This window comes from Myotis daubentonii, chromosome 3 (assembly GCF_963259705.1).
Source record: "Myotis daubentonii chromosome 3, mMyoDau2.1, whole genome shotgun sequence".
NCBI classification, from domain to species: domain Eukaryota; kingdom Metazoa; phylum Chordata; class Mammalia; order Chiroptera; family Vespertilionidae; genus Myotis; species Myotis daubentonii.
Window position 1 is genome coordinate 57520355 of NC_081842.1, and position 18011 is coordinate 57538365.

Genomic DNA, 18011 nt, shown 5'->3' on the forward strand with positions numbered 1-18011 from the left:
AGTTTCCTGAAAGTTGGGGTGAGAGAATAGTGAGTGAGTTTGGGTATGGTCATTGAAATGGTTAATGAAGGCTAAAGCATTGTTTAGTTTTTCTCTCAGTGGAGGCCTCAGGGACCCCCTTCAGAGGCCCCCAAGTCCTGATATTCATTTGATTGTGAGGTTGTCTGTGTGAGACGGCAAGATCCCCAGAAAGACACACAGGACTGAGGGCTTTGCCTGGATGAAGGGCCAGCGGGCAAGACAGCACCCTCCTAGGATTCAGGAGCTTTGGGAAACACAGAACTGACAGAAAGTAACCCCTGAACTTCTTCGTTTTAGGTGATGCAACTGTGAAAAAGAAACCTGCTCCCAAGACACCTCTAAAAGCAGGTAATTGGTCGTAGCAATGTGTGGGGGCAAGGGAGTCATCTGCCAGGAGGGGTTTTCCGTTGTCCTGCTAGCCTGACCGCTGGGCATGTGGTCCCAGGAGGGCACCCCTCGTTCAAGCTCAGCGTTATTCAGGCTGAACCTTCCCCCAGAGCCTCTGCATAGCTTGGTCCCCAGCCTCTCACTTACTTGTCTTTTCTCCTGCTTCCCCGGGAAGGACAGCATCACACAGTAGTAGCGACTCTCCCATCCCTTCCGCAAAATTCTGCTTAACCCTCTGCCCTTCACTCTGTCTCTACGGAGGCGATCTGCTCTGTGCCGTTTAATGCTCTGCTCGGTCTGTCCTTGTCACATGGAATCTTGTCTGTTTCACTGGAAGGCATTTGGGGGCATGAACCATATTGAGCCTCTCAGCCAAGGTGACCTGGAGGTTAAAGAGCAAGGTGCTGTCTAATTAATAAAGGAGTTAGAATGTAAATTCAAAAAATTAGGGCAAGATACAAATTCCTGAGCTACCAACAAATGGAGAATAATGCCATGTCACTGTGTGGGCCACATCGAGGGAATCAGAATAAAGAGGTGAACAAACCTAGCAAGTCCACCAGCTCAGATGTTCTGAAGCAGTGACCACGGCCCTGGAGGCTCCAGAGAGGAGCAGCAGACCGATGTGGACAGCAGTGTCGCATGAGATGGGCAAGTCTGAGGCTCCCTCCTCCTCACTCACCTTCTCGCCTGTCCCCTCCAGCCATGCCCCCCCAGATCATCCAGTTTCCGGAGGACCAAAAGGTGCGTGCAGGAGAGTCTGTGGAGCTGTTCTGTAAAGTGACAGGCACCCAGCCCATCACCTGCACCTGGATGAAGTTCCGAAAGCAGGTCAGTGAAGAGGGGGGTGGCCTGGGAACAACCACGCAGCCTCTAGGCTGAAGGGGGTGGGAAATGCTCTCATGGAGACAGCATCACCCTCATCGCAGGGTCTTAGAAATGGGGAGCCCTCACCACTCACCACCCGGTCATCACAGCTGAGTTCTTAAAACAACCTTCCTTCCAAATCTACAAATAATACCTGCGCTATAGACTCGCTGTATAATAGAGACAAGTATGAAGGGAGCAATAGAAACCACCCTTGGTTCCCACCTGACTTCGATATCTCAGCCTAGAATTCTCCTCAGAGTCAGGAAAATGGAACCATGAACCCAAATGACCTCTCAGCCCCTGTACGGTTTCTTCTGTGATTCTGTGCCAGCCTGATGAACCGAATCTGTGGGAACAGTTTAAACTTACCACATGCCGAAGGGATAAAAGTGAATCTGAGTATTTGGATAGATAAATTGTACGTAAAATAGAATTTTGGCTTGCTGGCCCAGAAATCAAGCTACCATTTATAATCATGGCCCTATGGGAAAATGTTTGAAATTCCAAACAACCAGCTCTTAAAGGAACTTGGAGATCCCACACTGGCAGTGTGTGCCCAGATGCATGCTCAACAGAGGCCCTGGGACCGTGGCTGGCACGGATGCGAAACTCTGCAGAAGGAGTGAAGATTTCTTCTGAGCCCTCTGTTGCTCAATTTCCAAACCATCAAGTTGTCTTAAGGCCCCCAAATGGGAGGCTAGTACCAGGAAGGAAAGGAGGGTTGGTCTCAAAAGACAAAAAAGAGAAGCTGGCCTTTAGCATCCCAAAGCATGTAGCTCTGGACGATGTCTGGGCCAGGTCGCCTGGAGTAGGGTAGAGTCTCATCCCTTCTCAGAGACATTTAGCCCCGGCTCAGCTCTGTCTCTTTCTGTAGTGATGGGAATATTCTGTATCTGTTCTCCAATATGTAGCCACTAATCACATGTGGCTGTTGAGCACTTGAACGGTGACTGGTGTAACTGAGGAACTGAATTTTAAATGTTAAGTGATTAAAAGTTATTATAATAGCTCTGTCGAGTTATAATTAACACACCACAAAATTCACTCTGCTAAACTCACCCTTTTAAAGTGGTTTTTAGTATACTCACAAGGTTGTGCGACCATAACAGTTATCTAATTCCAGAATATTATCAACCCACACAGAAGCCCCAGACCCATTAGCCATCATTTCCTCCCTCCCACACCCCCGGCAACCATTCGCCTACTTTCTGTCTCTATGGATTTGCCTATTCTGGGCATTTCATATCAGTGGAATCCTATAATGTGTTTCCTTTTGTGTCTGACTTTTTCCCCCACTTAGCATGTTTTCAGGGCTCATTCATGTTGTAGCACAAATTAGAACTTCATTCTTTTTTATGGCCATTTTAAATAATTTTCCATTCTGGATGTACATTTGTTTATCCATTCACTAGTTGATGGGTGTTTGGGTTGTTTCCACTTAATTAAAAGGTAAATCGCCACATGTGGCTAGTGGCTATGGTTTCAGCAGCACAGAAGAGGTCAGAACCCATAGGCTGGGCTTCATAAGTGACTTTGCTCAGATGTGCTCTCCCACCCTCCCATCCCAGGGTGGAGGAGGGAGACGAGGACACTTCTGAACTCTGATCTAGAGCAGCAACTGCAGAGTCCCTTCCCCGACCCTGCTCAGCACGCCCTGCCTGCCCCGGATCTGGACCCCACAGGGAGGCTTGGCTCTGGAGGCAGCAGAGGAGGGGTCTTGGGGGGGAGCCCAGAGTCCAGACCCACCCCACACAGCCACAGCTGTGCAGTGGGGATTGGGGGTTGGTTGGCTCCCCCCTCCTTCCCTGGCCCTCATCTCCAGCGCTTGCCCACTGTCTGCCCGCAGATCCAGGAGAGTGAGCACATCAAGGTGGAGAACAGCGAGAGCGGCAGCAAGCTCACCATCCTGGCCGCCCGCCAGGAGCACTGCGGCTGCTACACGCTGCTGGTGGAGAACAAGCTGGGCAGCAGGCAGGCCCAGGTCAACCTAACCGTGGTCGGTGAGTCTGGGTGGGTGGCCTGGCAGTGGGGGATGGGAAGGGTAGAGAGCCCCCAGGCAGGATGAGGGACCTCAGGGTCTCACCTCCCAGGGACCTACTCCTTCTGCACCCATCCTCTCTGCCCACAGCCCCTCGGACTCCCACTTTACTTCTCTGTCTCCAAGCTCACACGGTTGCTGTGCTTCATGCTCATGAGAACTCCAGATCCCGGGCGCACACTCTCGCAGTGTCTTCCTCTCCCTGTGAGTCCCTCCTGGCTTCTCTCTTTCTGCTCTTCGGAGACCTGAGCTCCGCTGCTCCAGGCCTCTCCTACTGGCATGGCAGCTCCCTCTCCCTCTCCGCCTCCCCCGCCCCCAGCTCTGTCCCCTTGAAGTCTTCACCTTGGATCAGTGCCACCTTCCGAAGTCACTGCTCCTCCGCCTGATGTTAGGGCATTGCAGGAAGGTCCCATCAGCCCACAGTCTGGACTGTGACAAGATCCAGGGTTGGCCGAGGCCTCGATGCTGCTCAGGGCTGCTCAGTGCCCTCTCCCACTCTGAGGTAGCTTGTCACCCTGAAGACTGAGGCCTCCAGCTTCTCAGGAAACTAGGAGGCATCAGGCCTGACCTTGCTCAGCTTCATGACCCCGCACCTTCAGGCATCTCTCTGTCCACCCCCAGGCTGACCGCACCCTCCAGGCTCTGGGCCTGGCCCACCCCTCTCTCCCTGAGGCCGCTTCCTTCTCCTGCACTCTGAATCCCCAGGCTCTTGGGGTCCCACCCCCTCCTCTCTTCTCTTCAACTCCACCTCTCCTTCTCTCATCTTAGCCAGACACACAGGCCTGCATGACTCCTGCAACACCTCGTCTCGCTTCAGCCACCCCACATCTCATCCCGCTCTCTTCATGGCCAAACCCTCTGAGAGGGGGTGCTCTCTACTCTGCTTCTGCTTCCTCACCCCCAGGCACTCGTCAGCTCCCTGCAGCCTCCCTCCGCACCCCAGGAGTCTACTGAGATCACCCCGCTAAGGTCACCGTGACCTCCTAATCCTAAACCCACTCCCTTTTTCTTATCTCCCACATCCCAATATTGGGCGGAGTCTGTCTCCAGGCTGTTCGTGAAGTTCACTTTTTCCTCTTTATCCCAGTTGCTGTGTTGATCATGCCATTGTCCACTCTCTCCTGAAACAGCCACTAGCTTCCTAATTGGTCCCCTACTGTCGGCCAAGCTCAGTTCCTTGCCCTCCACCCCCGTCCGTTTGGCAGGTGCTCAGGACAGACAGGGACGGATGACACAGCAGACTGATGGACAGCAGGCGGTGTCCCTGCACATTGGGGGGCTCCGCACATTATGCTCATGAAAGCCTTTGGCCTGGGGTTCATTGGTCTCATCTTTCTTTTGTTTCCTCAAGTTGGGAGTTTTAAATCTGGGAATCATTGTACCGGGAGTCAGGGAATAGTTCTCATCTACAAAAGATAGGAGAGACCCTTTCTCACTCTTCTTCTCTTCGGTGACTCTGGATGCTTACTTCAGTAGTGTCCCCCGTGGAGTCAGGAACTTTGCGGGGGGCGGGGGGAGGGGGGGGGGTTGGTGCTAGTGATCCAGTCTGTGTTTACATTAAGACCTGTACCTGCAGTGCTGATTTGGCCCCACGCCCTCACCTGTTAGCAAGCATTGGTTTCCAGTTTTTCTGGGTGGGCAACTTTGGGATCCACTCCTTTGAACTGCCCTTCTGTGACCACTGCCCCCTACACTGGGCCAGCTCCACTCTGTGCCACACTCCCCTCCCCCATCCCCACTGCACGAGCTGCAGTCCTGGCCTTTTATGGTTTAGTTTCTCATTCTCCTCGGCCAGTACTGACAGGGCCATTGGCGTGGCTGCCCGCCAGCTGGCAGGAGCAGCATGTTAAATACCGTCCTGGGAGGGAAATGGAATGGAGGGGATGGGCTTTCTGTCTGCCTCCCCCTCATAGGGCTAAGAATAGAATTGCTCAATAAAACGGGACTTGCATTGATGCAAACATCAAGGCCACATTCATTCAGAGCCCATGGATTTAGAATTAGTCCAAAGTAAACCTGGATTAAGCCCAGATTTACCTGCACGTCTCTAAGGACATCTGTGTATTATCTGATCAGGGCTGAATAACTAGATGTAAAATGTAAAGGAGATGAAACAAGGGCAGTTTGGCTTACTCTGGATGGTGTTCAAGCACGTTGGAAGCATCGTTTACAGGCCAGCTAAATAAGGCTGCTTTAGCACAACTTCTGCTTGTCAGCAGTAAACCTCTCTTCTTGTACATTCTTTAAAGCACCGCTTTCTTTTCAGATAGTCTATGACGCCCATCTTATACATGACAATAAACATTAGCCTTCCCCTCCGTTTAAATGAGTGATACTTAGCTTTTTTAAAGACTTACGTGTTGAAAGGCAGTGCAGGGATTTGCGAAGCTCCAAGGGCCTCTGCCTCGGCCGGCACCTCTAGCCACAACCTCAGAGGGTGGGGGTGCCACTTGGGCAAGAGAGAACAGCCCAGCCCAGATGATTTCCTTCCTGTAGCTTGTCCAGCAAGAGATAAGCAGGTCACTTTGCATATTTTTAAAGGAGAAAAATAAAGTGGAGGGAGCCCCAAATACCCACTAATCCCCATATACTATCTGAGCCTGGAACTTGCATGGTTTTTAAGGGCAGGAGACTTCCCTTCGTAATGCCTGGCTTAGACTTCAGCAAGATGTGATCTTGATCTTATTCTGCCTGATAGCCAGGAGCGGGGCTCTGAGGATTTCTCGGCATCTCTTTTGGCTCTGCCAGGGCCAGAGGGCATTCTTGGTAAGCAGAGTGCCTTAGCCTGCCCGGGGCCAAGGGCCGGCTATCCAGGCAGACGACCCTGGGGCCTTTGCAAGGCCCTGGAATTCCAAGAAAGATGCGAGTGACTGCGACGTGCCAGTGAAGGCAAGCCAGGCAGGTGAGGCGCAGCCGCAGATCGCCGTCAGACACACAGGCAGGCAGAGCCCGCCAGGATGGTTCCTCGTGTGAGAAGCGTTAGCCTCGAGAGCCTCCATTTTCTCAGGAGTGGGAGCATTTGCTGAGCAGAAACCCCACTCTGTTAGTCAGGTTTCTGGGGAGCCAGGGAGTCATCCCCAGGAGCCCTGGAGCTCCAGGCCCTAGACTCTGAGGCTGCTGCCCTCTCAGACCACGCTGTGCCTGTAGCGTGGAGGGCAGGCCGCAGGCGCTCTGCTCTGAGGGGTTCACCCCTGGCGAGTCTGCCTCTGCAGGGGATCTGCAGGTTGTGAAAACCAGGGAGCATCGGACCCAGCCCCGGGCCCTGAGGCGGCGGGGCTTCCGATCTCAGACCACCTCAGACTTGGGTCCTTTCTAAACCCCTTCATTCAAATTCCTTGAAAGCATTGATGCTTCACTTGGAATTAAAGCCCCGCTCTCCACATTTTCCATCTTCACTTGCACGGCAGGGGGTAATATCCATCATCTGCCCGTTTTCTTGCTTTCACCAAGAGACTGGACAGGGTTGAGCACAAGTAGTACCTCTTCCACAGGACATACTTCTCAAAGTTTTCTCTTCTTGACCACAGCACAAGGGGAGAGAATCAGTCAGTGGGTGTACTGCATTCATTACATAAACCCAGGTGACTCTAAATGTGGCCAATCAGATGTGTTCCAGGCCGTGGGGTGGGGGAGTGAGGGGTGCGGGGGCAGTAGGTCTGTCTTTCGTCCTTTGGGCATTCTTACTGTTTTAGTTGGGTCCTAGAGGGCTGGGTCCACTTGCCTCTAAGAGAGTGTAGAGCAATAAACATCTTAGCCAACACCAGAGGTATTTCTAAAAAGTCCAACATGTCTTTCAGAACAAACAGTTTTCCTAAGAGAACATAACACCCAGTGAAAGTGGATCCATCACAGGAGGCCTCCAGAGTGGCTGCAGAAAGGAGGCTTCGTCACAGTCCCAGCATCACCACCCGCGGGCCAGGCCTGGGTGTCAGGGTGGCCGGTTTCCAGGCAGGGCGTCCTTGGCTGGAATGGAGAAGCCGCAGGGCTTGGGGGAGGGGAGAGAATGAATATGTGTATGTATTATGTACTAGTATATGTTTACACACACACACACACACACACACACACACACACAGAGGCAGATTGTATTTTTCCCCTATTTGCACAGGGTCATTTGAAAGAACCCTCTTTGGGTTTCATGCCTTGCTCAGGGGTGGGAGAGTAGATGTCAAGAACTGTCCCTAGATTTGCTCGCTTGATACTTGCAAAACCTCTAAAGGGAACATGCATAGTAGTACCATGTTTCCAAATGAAAAAGACAAACTAGTCTTGGGAGTTGAGGAATTCACCAGGGTTCATGCTATGTGAATAAATAGCATATACATTCCCATAGCACAAAGGCATGGTTTTAATTATTAGCTGGGGGACTCTGCACCTCTCCCTGCTTTGGAGGGATGAAGGGTTGCTAAATACTGTGACTAACCCAACGATCTGCGGAAACTGAATCTGAAAAAATAGGAAAATTTTGTTCAGATGAGCAACTGACCAAGTCAGAAAAGCTCAAGAGCCTCATGTAGTATCGGCTGCGTGACTCGCCTGGCAGTTGGCAGCGTTTCTGGTTCTTAGCATTGCTGGTCTGAGTGGGAAGGCAGCCCGCCAAGGCGACCACTTCTTGTGTCCTCAGCTCTTTTTCCGGCCCTTAGTCAGGGATGGTTGTGATGTGCTACTGTGGTTTGCTTTTGGAATTCTTCACTCGTTTTATACCAGTTCTATATGGATAGAAGAGATAGGGCAGGGATAACTTTAAATGTGTCACAAAGTCAGCAATAAACTACTACAATAATGACGGCAGTAATGGCTACTCAACTCGGCCACTTTCCTAAGAACTTTTCATAACCACCTTGTGATCCAAGTGCTATTCTTATCCACATTTTGCACTGTGCAAACGAGGAAACTGAGGCACGGAAATAAAGAGTGCGTGGGGTCAAGCTGTGTTCAAGCCCGGATCTGTCTGCTTCTCAGCGCGGCAGGCATTTCTCAAGTCTCAAGGAGAATGTAGCCTGACCCCTAGGTATGTCATAGGTCACAGGTCACTGGCCTAGGGCCTGAAGGATACACTCCCCCCCACACACACACACACAGAACCCTCTCTCAAAACATTTTTTATGGGAAGCAGTCCACGCCTCTGGGCAGCTTCCTAGATCTGTTTACGCTGAGAAATACACTTATGACCGGGACAAAGTACAGGAAATCAGGGCTTGCAGACTGGACAGCTAGCCAAAAGAAAAGACTTTTCTCGAGCACATAGGTATCTGTAGGGCTTTCTCATAGGTGGTTTGTGCATAGGTGTGACTGTGGATGAGGGAACCAGAGCCCGGACCGGGGATGTCGGCTTGAGTTCTGTAGGCTCCTCCCCAAAAAACCTGATTCAAAATCTTTCTTTCCCTGAAATTCTGAAGAGTTGGGTGATATTGTGCTTCTCCATCCCCAGACAAGCCAGACCCCCCAGCCGGCACGCCTTGCGCCTCTGATATCCGGAGCTCCTCGCTGACCCTGTCCTGGTACGGCTCCTCGTACGATGGGGGCAGTGCTGTGCAGTCCTACAGTGTCGAGATCTGGGACTCGGTGGACAAGACGTGGAAGGAACTAGCCACGTGCCGCAGCACCTCGTTTAACGTCCAGGACCTGCTGCCTGACCGAGACTATAAGTTCCGCGTGCGCGCCATCAATGTGTACGGAACCAGCGAGCCGAGCCAGGAGTCTGAACTCACAGCCGTGGGAGAGAAACCTGAGGGTAAGCTGCCTTCACTTCGTCTCTGGCCTGAAATAAATGTGCGTGAACTACCTTGTGCAGGTAGAAACCTGGGCTGCGAGGGGTGCAGAGGAGTGGGGAAGACATCCATGGTGACAGGCAGCATTTTTGGGGATCTTGATTTCCAAGGCTGTGATGCTGATCCATGCTTTAAAAGAAGTACATATCACTTTTAAGCACCATTGGCACACTGCCATCAGGGGGCGATGGTGTGTCAATCAGGAGCACAGTCCTCGGAGGCAGGAGCTCAGGTAGACCTAAAGTTTCAGTATCTCCCTTCCCCCTCCTCCTCCTCCTGTTGCACTCAGATTTGAGTGTCTGCTCAGTGTCAGGTCCTCGGAACACCAAGACAGATAAGACAAGTTGCTTAAACTCTAAGGCAGTGGTTCTCAACCTTCCTAATGCCGCGACCCTTTAATGCAGTTCCTCATGTTGTGGGTGACCCCCAACCATAAAATTATTTTCGTTGCTACTTCATAACTGTAATTTTGCTACTGTTATGAATCGTCATGTAAATATCTGATATGCAGGATGTATTGTCATTGTTACAAATTGAACATCATTAAAGCATAGTGATTAATCACAAAAACAATATGTAATTATATATGTGTTTTCCGATGGTCTTAGGCGACCCCTGTGAAAGGGTCATTCGACCCCCATAGGGGTCGCGACCCACAGGTTGAGAACCACTGCTCTAAGGGGAGCCCAGCCGGTGTGGCTCAGTGGTTGAGAGTGGACCTATGAACCAGGAGGTCACAGTTCGATTCTCGGGTTGCAGGCTTGATCCCTGGTAGGGGATGTGCAGGAGGCAACCAGGCGATGTTTCTCTCTCATCATTGCTGTTTCTCTGTCTTCTTCTCCCTTCCTCTCTGAAATCAATAAAAATACATTTTTTAAAAATTTAAGGGGACAACTGTGTACACAGCTAATGATAGCGAGATGGTCTACATCTGTCTTAGTGGTTCTCAACCTTCCTAACGCCGCGACCCTTTAATACAGTTCCTCGTGTTGTGGTGACCCCCAATGTCATTGTGACAAATTGAACATCATTAAAGCATAGTGATTAATCACAAAAACAATCTGTCATTATATATGTGTTTTCCGAAGGTCTTAGGCGACCCCTGTGAAAGGGCCGCGACCCCCAGGTTGAGAACCGCTGGCAGGATGAACAAATTGCAAAGCAGACACAGCAGAAGGCACGAGTGACTTGCCATGGCCTTGAGGAAGGCTTCCTAGAGGAGGGGGCGCTTCAAGCGACGGGGAGCCACGGAGGGCCTCTCTCGCAGCGGAAGCAGCCTGAGCGGAGGTCCCAAGTGATGGAAATGCGCGGCATTTGGGGAGCTTGTGAGTGGCCAGGGCATGTGCTGTGTGAGTCAGAACGGAAGGAAGCAACACTGAAAGGGCAGTTCAGGCCGAATTGTGCGGTCTATCAAAGATCTTCGGGCAGGGGTTTGATAGGGTAGATCTGCTTGTTGTTTTTTTAATGCAACCTGTTTATTTCAAGTAGCACACAGACTCCAGCTACACAGACCCATGTGTTCCTAAGACTTTTGGAATGTTGTCTTTTGGGGGAGATTCTTTTACTGTGTACAGCGTTATAGTTTGACCTCTGTGTAGGCTGCAAAGTGATCACCATCACAAGTCTGTTTTTTTTAAGAAGAGAATTAGAGGAAGAGTAGAGCTTTGCTACTCAAATGTGGTCTGGACTAGCAATCTTGAGATCCTGGGAGTTTGTTGGAACTGCATGCGTCCACACTCACACACACCCCTCCCCTAGTCTCTTCTGAACTTCACCATCCACCCGCTCCGCCACCCCCATGAATCTGTATCATGAGAAGCACTGGAGTGGAGGAGGGGACGAGAGTGGAGTCAGTGAGACACTAGTTGGTTCTCTGTGGTGTAGCCCAGGAGAGGGGTGGTAAGGGTATGAACTACACCCTCACGCGATGGAATTGGCCAATCTTGATGACTTTTTGGGTAGGGAGTTGAGGGGAAAAATTAGAAGAGTTTAAATGACTCCCAGTTCCTGGCTTGGGTATCTGAATTCAAGAGTCATTTAGTTTATTGTTATGATTCATTGTGGCTGACATGTATTAGGCACTGCTATATGCTAACAATATGTTCAGCATTTTCCATGAATCGTTTCATGCATCTAACTCATTGAAGTAGATCTGTCGTCTCCCCTATTTACAGATGGGAAATGAGGTTTACAGGGGAGAAGCTAGTTGCCCAGGGCTATGGAGCTTGTATTAGCGAGTTGAAGCTGGAACTCAAAGCTGACTGACCCAGAGCCTGGGCTTCTTTGGCTGCCTCCCAGTGACTTGGAGGTTGGATAACAGGGAGTCCAGGAGGGTGGGGAGCAGGCAAGTTAGAGTCGGGGTGCCAGGACAGGCAACCAAATTGCAGTCTGCATGTGTTTAGCATATTTCTTTAAGAAGAGGATCCTTTACCTCTTGGGAAAGAGGAGGGAAAAAGGATAACATTGCAGTAGCACCCGCCCAGGCCAAGGCCAGGGAAAGCCTGGAGCTTTGAAGGGGACATGATCTATTGCACCCCTGATGTCTCCTCACGTCCCCATTCACTCCTGCACGTTCATGCTGTGGCAGCAGGAGCTGCTTATGTCCCCCTCGCCACACCTCACAGGCACCTGTGGGTTCCATTGTGTGACGTCACCCCTCCTCATTGTGTTCCATCATTTCCTTTAGGTCAGTAGTTGCCAACCGGTGGTCTGTGGACCACTGGTGGTCCATGAGGTCCGAAAGGTTGGCGATCGCTGCTTTAGGTCATAACTCAAGGGCAACTTCTCTTAGAATAATTGCTGGACTTTATAATTGCCTCGTTTTGTGTTGCCTTCTTCCATGTGCACTGTGATAGTGTGTGCTTGATTATATAACACTAGAGGCCTGGTACACAGATTCGTGCACTGGTGGGGTCCCTCGACCTGGCCTGTGTCCTCTCACAATCCAGGACCCCTCGGGGGATGTCAGACTGCCGGTTTCGGTCCAATCCGTGCAGGCCAGGCCAAGGGACCCCACTGATGCACGATCTGTACACCAGGCCTCTACTATGCATATAAGATATTTGGTTAATCTCTTCCTGCCCTCCCCCACCCCCCTTTCCTCTGAGATTCCTCAGTCTGTTCCATGTTTCAATGCCTATGCATTGAGCATCTGCCCCCTGGTGGTCAGTGCATGTCATAGCTAGGCATACACACACACACACACACACACACACACACACACACACACATATATAGATTAGAGGCCCGGTGCACAAAAATTTGTGCACTCGGAGGGGAGGGGGGGGTCCCTCAGCCTGGCCTGTGCCCTCTCGCAGTCTGGGACCCCTCAAGAGATAACGACCTGCTGGCTTAGGCCTGCTCCCGGGTGGCAGAGGGCAGGCCCAATCCCTAGGTGCAGCCCCTGGTCGGGCTCAGAGCAGGGATGATTGGGGAGTTGGGGCCCCGCTCCCTGTCATGCACAGAGCAGGGCGGATTGGGAGGTTGCGATGCCACCCTCAGTCACGCTCAGGGTAGGGCCGATCAGGGGGTTGGGGCACCACACCCTGTCACACACAGAGCCGCAGGGCAATCAGGGGGTTGGGGAGCTCCCCCCTATCAGGCACAGAGCACGGCTGATCAGGGGGTTGGGACGCCTTCCCCTGTCATGAACAGAGCAGGGCGGATAGGGAGGTTGTGGCCCCGCCCCCTGTCACACACAGAGCCGCAGGGCGATCAGGGGGTTTGGGCACTGCCCCCTGTCACGCTGATCCCGGTGCCGGGAGGCCTCTCGGCTCCGCTGATCCCGGTGCTGGGAGGCATATTACCTTTTTACTATATAGGATAGAGGCCTGGTGCATGGGTGGGGCTGGCTGGTTTGCCCTGAAGGGTGTCCTGGATCAGAGTGGGGGTCCCCACTGGGGTGCCTGGCCAGCTTGGGTGAGGGGATGATGGCTGTTTGCAGCTGGTCACACACCCTTCAGGGTGGGGGTCCCCACTGGGGTGCCTGGCCAGCCTGGATGAGGGGATGATGGCTGTTTGCAGCTGGTCACACACCCTTCAGGGTGGGGGTCCCCACTGGGGTGCCTGGCCAGTCTGGGTGAGGGGCTGAGGGCTATTTTCAGGCTGGCGGGTGACTGAAGCTCCCAACCGCTCCTTTTTTCTTTTTTTTTCTTTTTTATTCTGGGCCAGCTTTAGCTCTGGCTCCAGCGCTGAGGCCTCTGCTGCTGAAAGCAGGTATCTGGTTTGTTTGGGTTCTATAATCGAAACAATGTATAACTCCATCTCTGAGATCCCGGCTGGCTGAAAGCTGGTTTCTGGGGTTTTGTTTAGCTTCTATATTTGTTACAATGTTTCAAACTGCAAGCTCAGAGGCTGGTAAGGCAGGCGGGGAACATTGGAGTCCTCCGTCACTGAAGCAAGCAAGCCTCATGTTAGTTTCAAGCTGCCTGGCTGCCGGCCGCCATCTTGGCTGGCAGTTAATTTGCATATTGACCTGATTAGCCAATGGGAAGGGTAGCGGTTGCACGCTAATTACCATGTTTCTCTTTTATTAGATAGGATGTGTCATGGGTATTTTAAGGAAATGTGTTTTTGCCTCCCCAACTAAGATATAAGCTACAAGGAGAAGAAGGTATTATGCCTCTGTGTACTTTGTTTTGTATACCCACAATACATGGCCAAATATTGGAACATGGCTGGAATTCCATGAAAAACGTTCAGTAAATGGATAAATGGATTGGACATGCTGACAATGTGTGTAGGTTCTGAAAGTCAGAGGGATTGGAAGAGATGTGAAGAGGGTGTGCCTAGAGGACCACGAGGGTAGAGAGGACAGGATGAAGGCAGGAGCTTGGATGGGACTGGTAGGGTGAGGAGGCTAGTGTATGCCTGCATGCACATGGCCCTGTTGCAGCGTGAGCTGACTGACCACACGGCGATGCCCAGGCTCTGGTCATGGTGGTGTTGTGCCTGACAGCCCCCAGCAGATTTTGCCCTCAATGGGCCTTTAGTACTAATTCCTGTGTCCCCTCTTGTCTCCCCCAGAGCCGAAGGATGAAGTGGAGGTGTCCGATGATGGTGAGTGCTGGCCACCCGCCTTGGGTGGGCTCTAGGGGTGGAAAGGGGTGAGCAGGGATCTGATGGCTCACACCCACCCCAACCCCCACCCTGCAGATGAGAAGGAGGCTGAAGTCGATTACCGGACGGTGACGGTCAATACCGAACAAAAAGTGTCTGACTTCTACGACATCGAAGAGAGATTAGGATCGTAAGTGGAGTGGGAAGCACCCTTTGGGCCCCAGCGTGAGGGTGGCACAGACCCCCCAGTGAATTCCATGCCTTGTCTTCCCGTTCTTCCCTGGGTTTGCCAGCTCCCCAGACTGACATGCCTGCAGCATCAGGAGGGAGGGTCAGCACTCCACGAAAGCTTGGCCACCCAGGGCTCTCGGAGGAGCCGCGTGTAGTTCTGCGCTGGCCCCTCTGTGGAGGGCTTGGGCGAGCCTTCCTTTGCTGTGCCTCATTCTCCACACAGCCCTGAGCTGAGGGGACCATGTCTGGGTCGGACTGTCTTCGGGACCCTCCCATCCGACCCACAGAAGGCAGGCCAGCCTGACCTGTGCTCCCCGTGCGGCACTGCTGGCTCAGGGCTTCAGGACGCACACCCTTGCAATGCACAGCTGCCCGCTCTGGCGCACTCTCTGCACTTGGTCCGCACTCTTTACTCTGAATCCTCCCTGGGGTTGGACTCCATCCTGGGCCCTGGTCACAGCCAAGCGCCCCCTCCAGCAGCAGCGCCCCGGGCTGCCTCCCGCTAGCACTCTATTCCTGAGCGCAGGAGGTGGAAGCAAAGGGGGGGTCTCTGCTTGTATTCCCAGCCTCATAGCAGTTGGTACAGGGAGCCGGCACCGCTAGTGGGAGGTGTCAGAGGACCACGCCCTGTCCCACAGTGGGCAGCAGGGCCTCCGGGCTGTCTCCGGGACAGTGCTGAGGAAGGGGGAAGGGAGGTAGCCACTCAGGCATTCTCTGTGTTTGGGGAGACTTCCTCAACCTGAGTCCCTCTTGGGGGAAGGGGAGAGAAATCCACCAGCCACACTGGAGGCCCCACCAAGGCGGTGACCTGCTGAAGGAGCAGCAGGGCTGGCATGTTGGGTGGGATGCGGGACCAGCACAGGCTGCAGCAGGCAAGTGATGGGGAGAGTAGTTTGCAGTATTAGAAATGCACTTCCCTGACCCAGAGCAGGGCTGGCAAACTCTTTCTGTAAAGGGCCAAGTAATGGATGTTCCAGGTTTTGTGGGCCATGCAGTCTGTGTTGCAACTACTTCTCTGCACATTCAAGGGCGGGTGGGACAGTGAGGGAGCCACGTGGGGTCTCCCACAGACAATATGCACGCAAATGGCATGACTGTGCTCCAATAAAACTTTATGAAAACAGGCGGGCCAGATTTGTGGGCCATCCCCCAGTGAGTGGAAAGCTTGGCTAAAGGTGCCTTTTCCCTCCTCCTTTCACTTGCAGTGGGAAGTTCGGACAGGTCTTTCGACTCGTAGAAAAGAAAACTGGAAAAATCTGGGCCGGGAAATTCTTCAAAGCATATTCGGCAAAAGAGAAAGAGAACATCCGGGAGGAGATCAGCATCATGAACTGCCTCCACCACCCCAAGCTGGTCCAGTGTGTGGACGCCTTCGAAGAAAAGGCCAACATCGTCATGGTCCTGGAGATGTGAGTAGCCCGCTGCCCCACCCGCCCCTTCACTGCAGGCAGGGGTGTGAATGCAAGACATTCACAGCCCTTCCAGCCAGGGACTGACCACTCAGCACAGCTCTGCGCACAGCACTGGGCCTGACCGCTGACCACCAGCCCCCTGAGCCCCTGCTCATTTCCATAACAAATGGGCAGATCTTGTAGGTCCCCCGTCCCCTTTCCCCCTCACCTCCCTGTGAAAGGGCTCCTTGGTTCCATTCAGGGGTCTTTTGATCTGGAGGTGGCTTCAGGGGAGGAGGGGAGGGATGGAGCAGCTTCCTGACCAGCCTGTGAAAGGGAGGGGTCCAGGGTGGGGGCTCAGAGTGTAGGAGTGTAACCTTGCTCCCTCCTCTTGCTGTGCTGTGTGTGCTCACTTGTACTTTCTTCACTTCTCAGTCACCAAAGAATAGCGCTTTCTGTGCTGGGTTGTACACAGCAGGGAGATAGATCCAGTGGCCTCTAGCCAAGGCTTTCCTTTTCCAGGCTTTCTTCTAGTCTCACTTCTCCACCTCTCCCACCTCTGAACTGCTGACATGTGCGCACGTGCGCACACACATGAGTACACACACGTGTGCAAACACACCTGCACACAAACACGTGTGTGTAAACACACACATGTACATACTGGTGTCAGTAAGTCAGACATCCTCCACAGTGTCTATATTTTTAAGGATTTCTTTTCCTTTTCCTGATTTGACTATTTTTAATATATAATACTATCTCATCAAAAAATATAAGAACAAATGCAACGAAAAATCCCATTCCCACCCCTGCCCCCATCTACCCTATTCCTACCCTACCACCCCCAACCGGGAAACAGTTTCATTGGTTTTGTCTGTATCCAGTTTCTTTATGAAAATACACGCACATATAACACATATATCCATATTGCCCACCTTTTGACACAATGGCAACTCGTAGTTACGATTCCATACTTTGCTTCTTTTCATTCTACAGTTTACCTTGGAGACAGTCCCCTATCAGTAGCAGTGAGCTCCCCTGCTCCCCTGCTCTGTGCGACGTCATCACATGCATATACCACGGTTTATTGTCCTCTTTGGTTTCCAGGTGTTTGCTTCACAAGCAAGCAGTTTCTGTAGCCTGGTCCCATACACCCTTTCACTCATGCCTGTGTGCATCTGGAGGATAAACTCCCAGCAGTGTGGGGTGCTGGATCGATGTGTATGTGGAATCTTGAGAGATACCGTGCAGTTGTCAGCAGCATCCTGGAATTGCTGCTTCCCAGGCAAGGCGAGCCAGGGAGGCCAGCGAGGCAGCTCTGAGCTCAAGGCGTGAATCCCTCCTTCGTGAAATGATGAGTCCCTTTCGGTTTCTGTTCCGTAGGAAAGTGGTTAACAGCACAGACTTGAGTCCCATAAACCTCACCGCAGTCCCAACTCAGCCTCTTACTTGGTGTGCGACCTTGAGTAAATTACTCGACTCTGCCAACCCTTAGTTTTATGATCTGAGAAAGGAGGCCATAAACCGCCTCGTGAATAGTGTGGGATCAAAGGGACAAACGTGTGGCAGGCCCGGTGCTCTGCAATGGAGAGTTGCTCTCGGTAGTTCAGTGCATTGGCTTTTTCTCTATCCTGGTCTTTTTCCCACTCAAAATTACGTTGTGAGCATTTTAACACCCAACTGGGTACCATGGAACAAATCCTACTATCCAGGTCCTGTTACTGTTTAGCGGTGATTTTGTCATTATTAAATCCTCCTAGCAGGAGAGGTATTTCGGTTAGACTCCCGTGTGTTCTTAAAATTCTGTGGATTGGAAAAGATTAAAAAAAAACTCTATCCTATCTTAAACTCTGTTTTCAGCCCCAAACTCCAACTTGCCTCTCCACTTCCAGGAAGGATTTAGCCATGTCTGTCGCCTCACCCCCACCACAGCCCTGTGGCTGCAGCTTTTCACATTCGTTCTAGAGCAGGTTCTTGGTCCAGGCAGTGTGGGCATGTGGGGACATGTGAATAAACGCCTTATCTTTAGAAGTTAAATTTTGAGCAAGTTCATGAGGGCGTGCAGAGAGGGGGAGGAGGAGACCCAGCCTGGGTAAGGCCGGGTAGCAGCACCAGTGGGCAGAATACCATACTTAGCTTGGAATTGGGAGTTGGCAAGCTGGATGGAAAATGTTGGGAGAAAATGTAAGAAGGCTTCCGCAGGTCTGGGTTTCATCCCTCCACCCCAGCCTCCCCCAAGGACAG

The 18011-nt window shown here is 52.1% G+C and overlaps 1 protein-coding gene across 2 annotated transcripts in view; it reads left to right on the forward strand.

The window, feature by feature from the left end:
• The window catches only part of MYLK (myosin light chain kinase), a 178218-nt gene that overhangs the window by 129527 nt on the left and 30680 nt on the right, over window positions 1-18011 (forward strand). For both annotated transcript variants that reach the window (XM_059687642.1, XM_059687643.1), the window contains 7 exons: window positions 319-369; window positions 1112-1239; window positions 3125-3278; window positions 8748-9050; window positions 14113-14145; window positions 14242-14335; window positions 15582-15785. In XM_059687642.1, the coding sequence (XP_059543625.1) occupies window positions 319-369; window positions 1112-1239; window positions 3125-3278; window positions 8748-9050; window positions 14113-14145; window positions 14242-14335; window positions 15582-15785 (967 nt within the window). The remainder of the gene's footprint in view (window positions 1-318; window positions 370-1111; window positions 1240-3124; window positions 3279-8747; window positions 9051-14112; window positions 14146-14241; window positions 14336-15581; window positions 15786-18011) is intronic.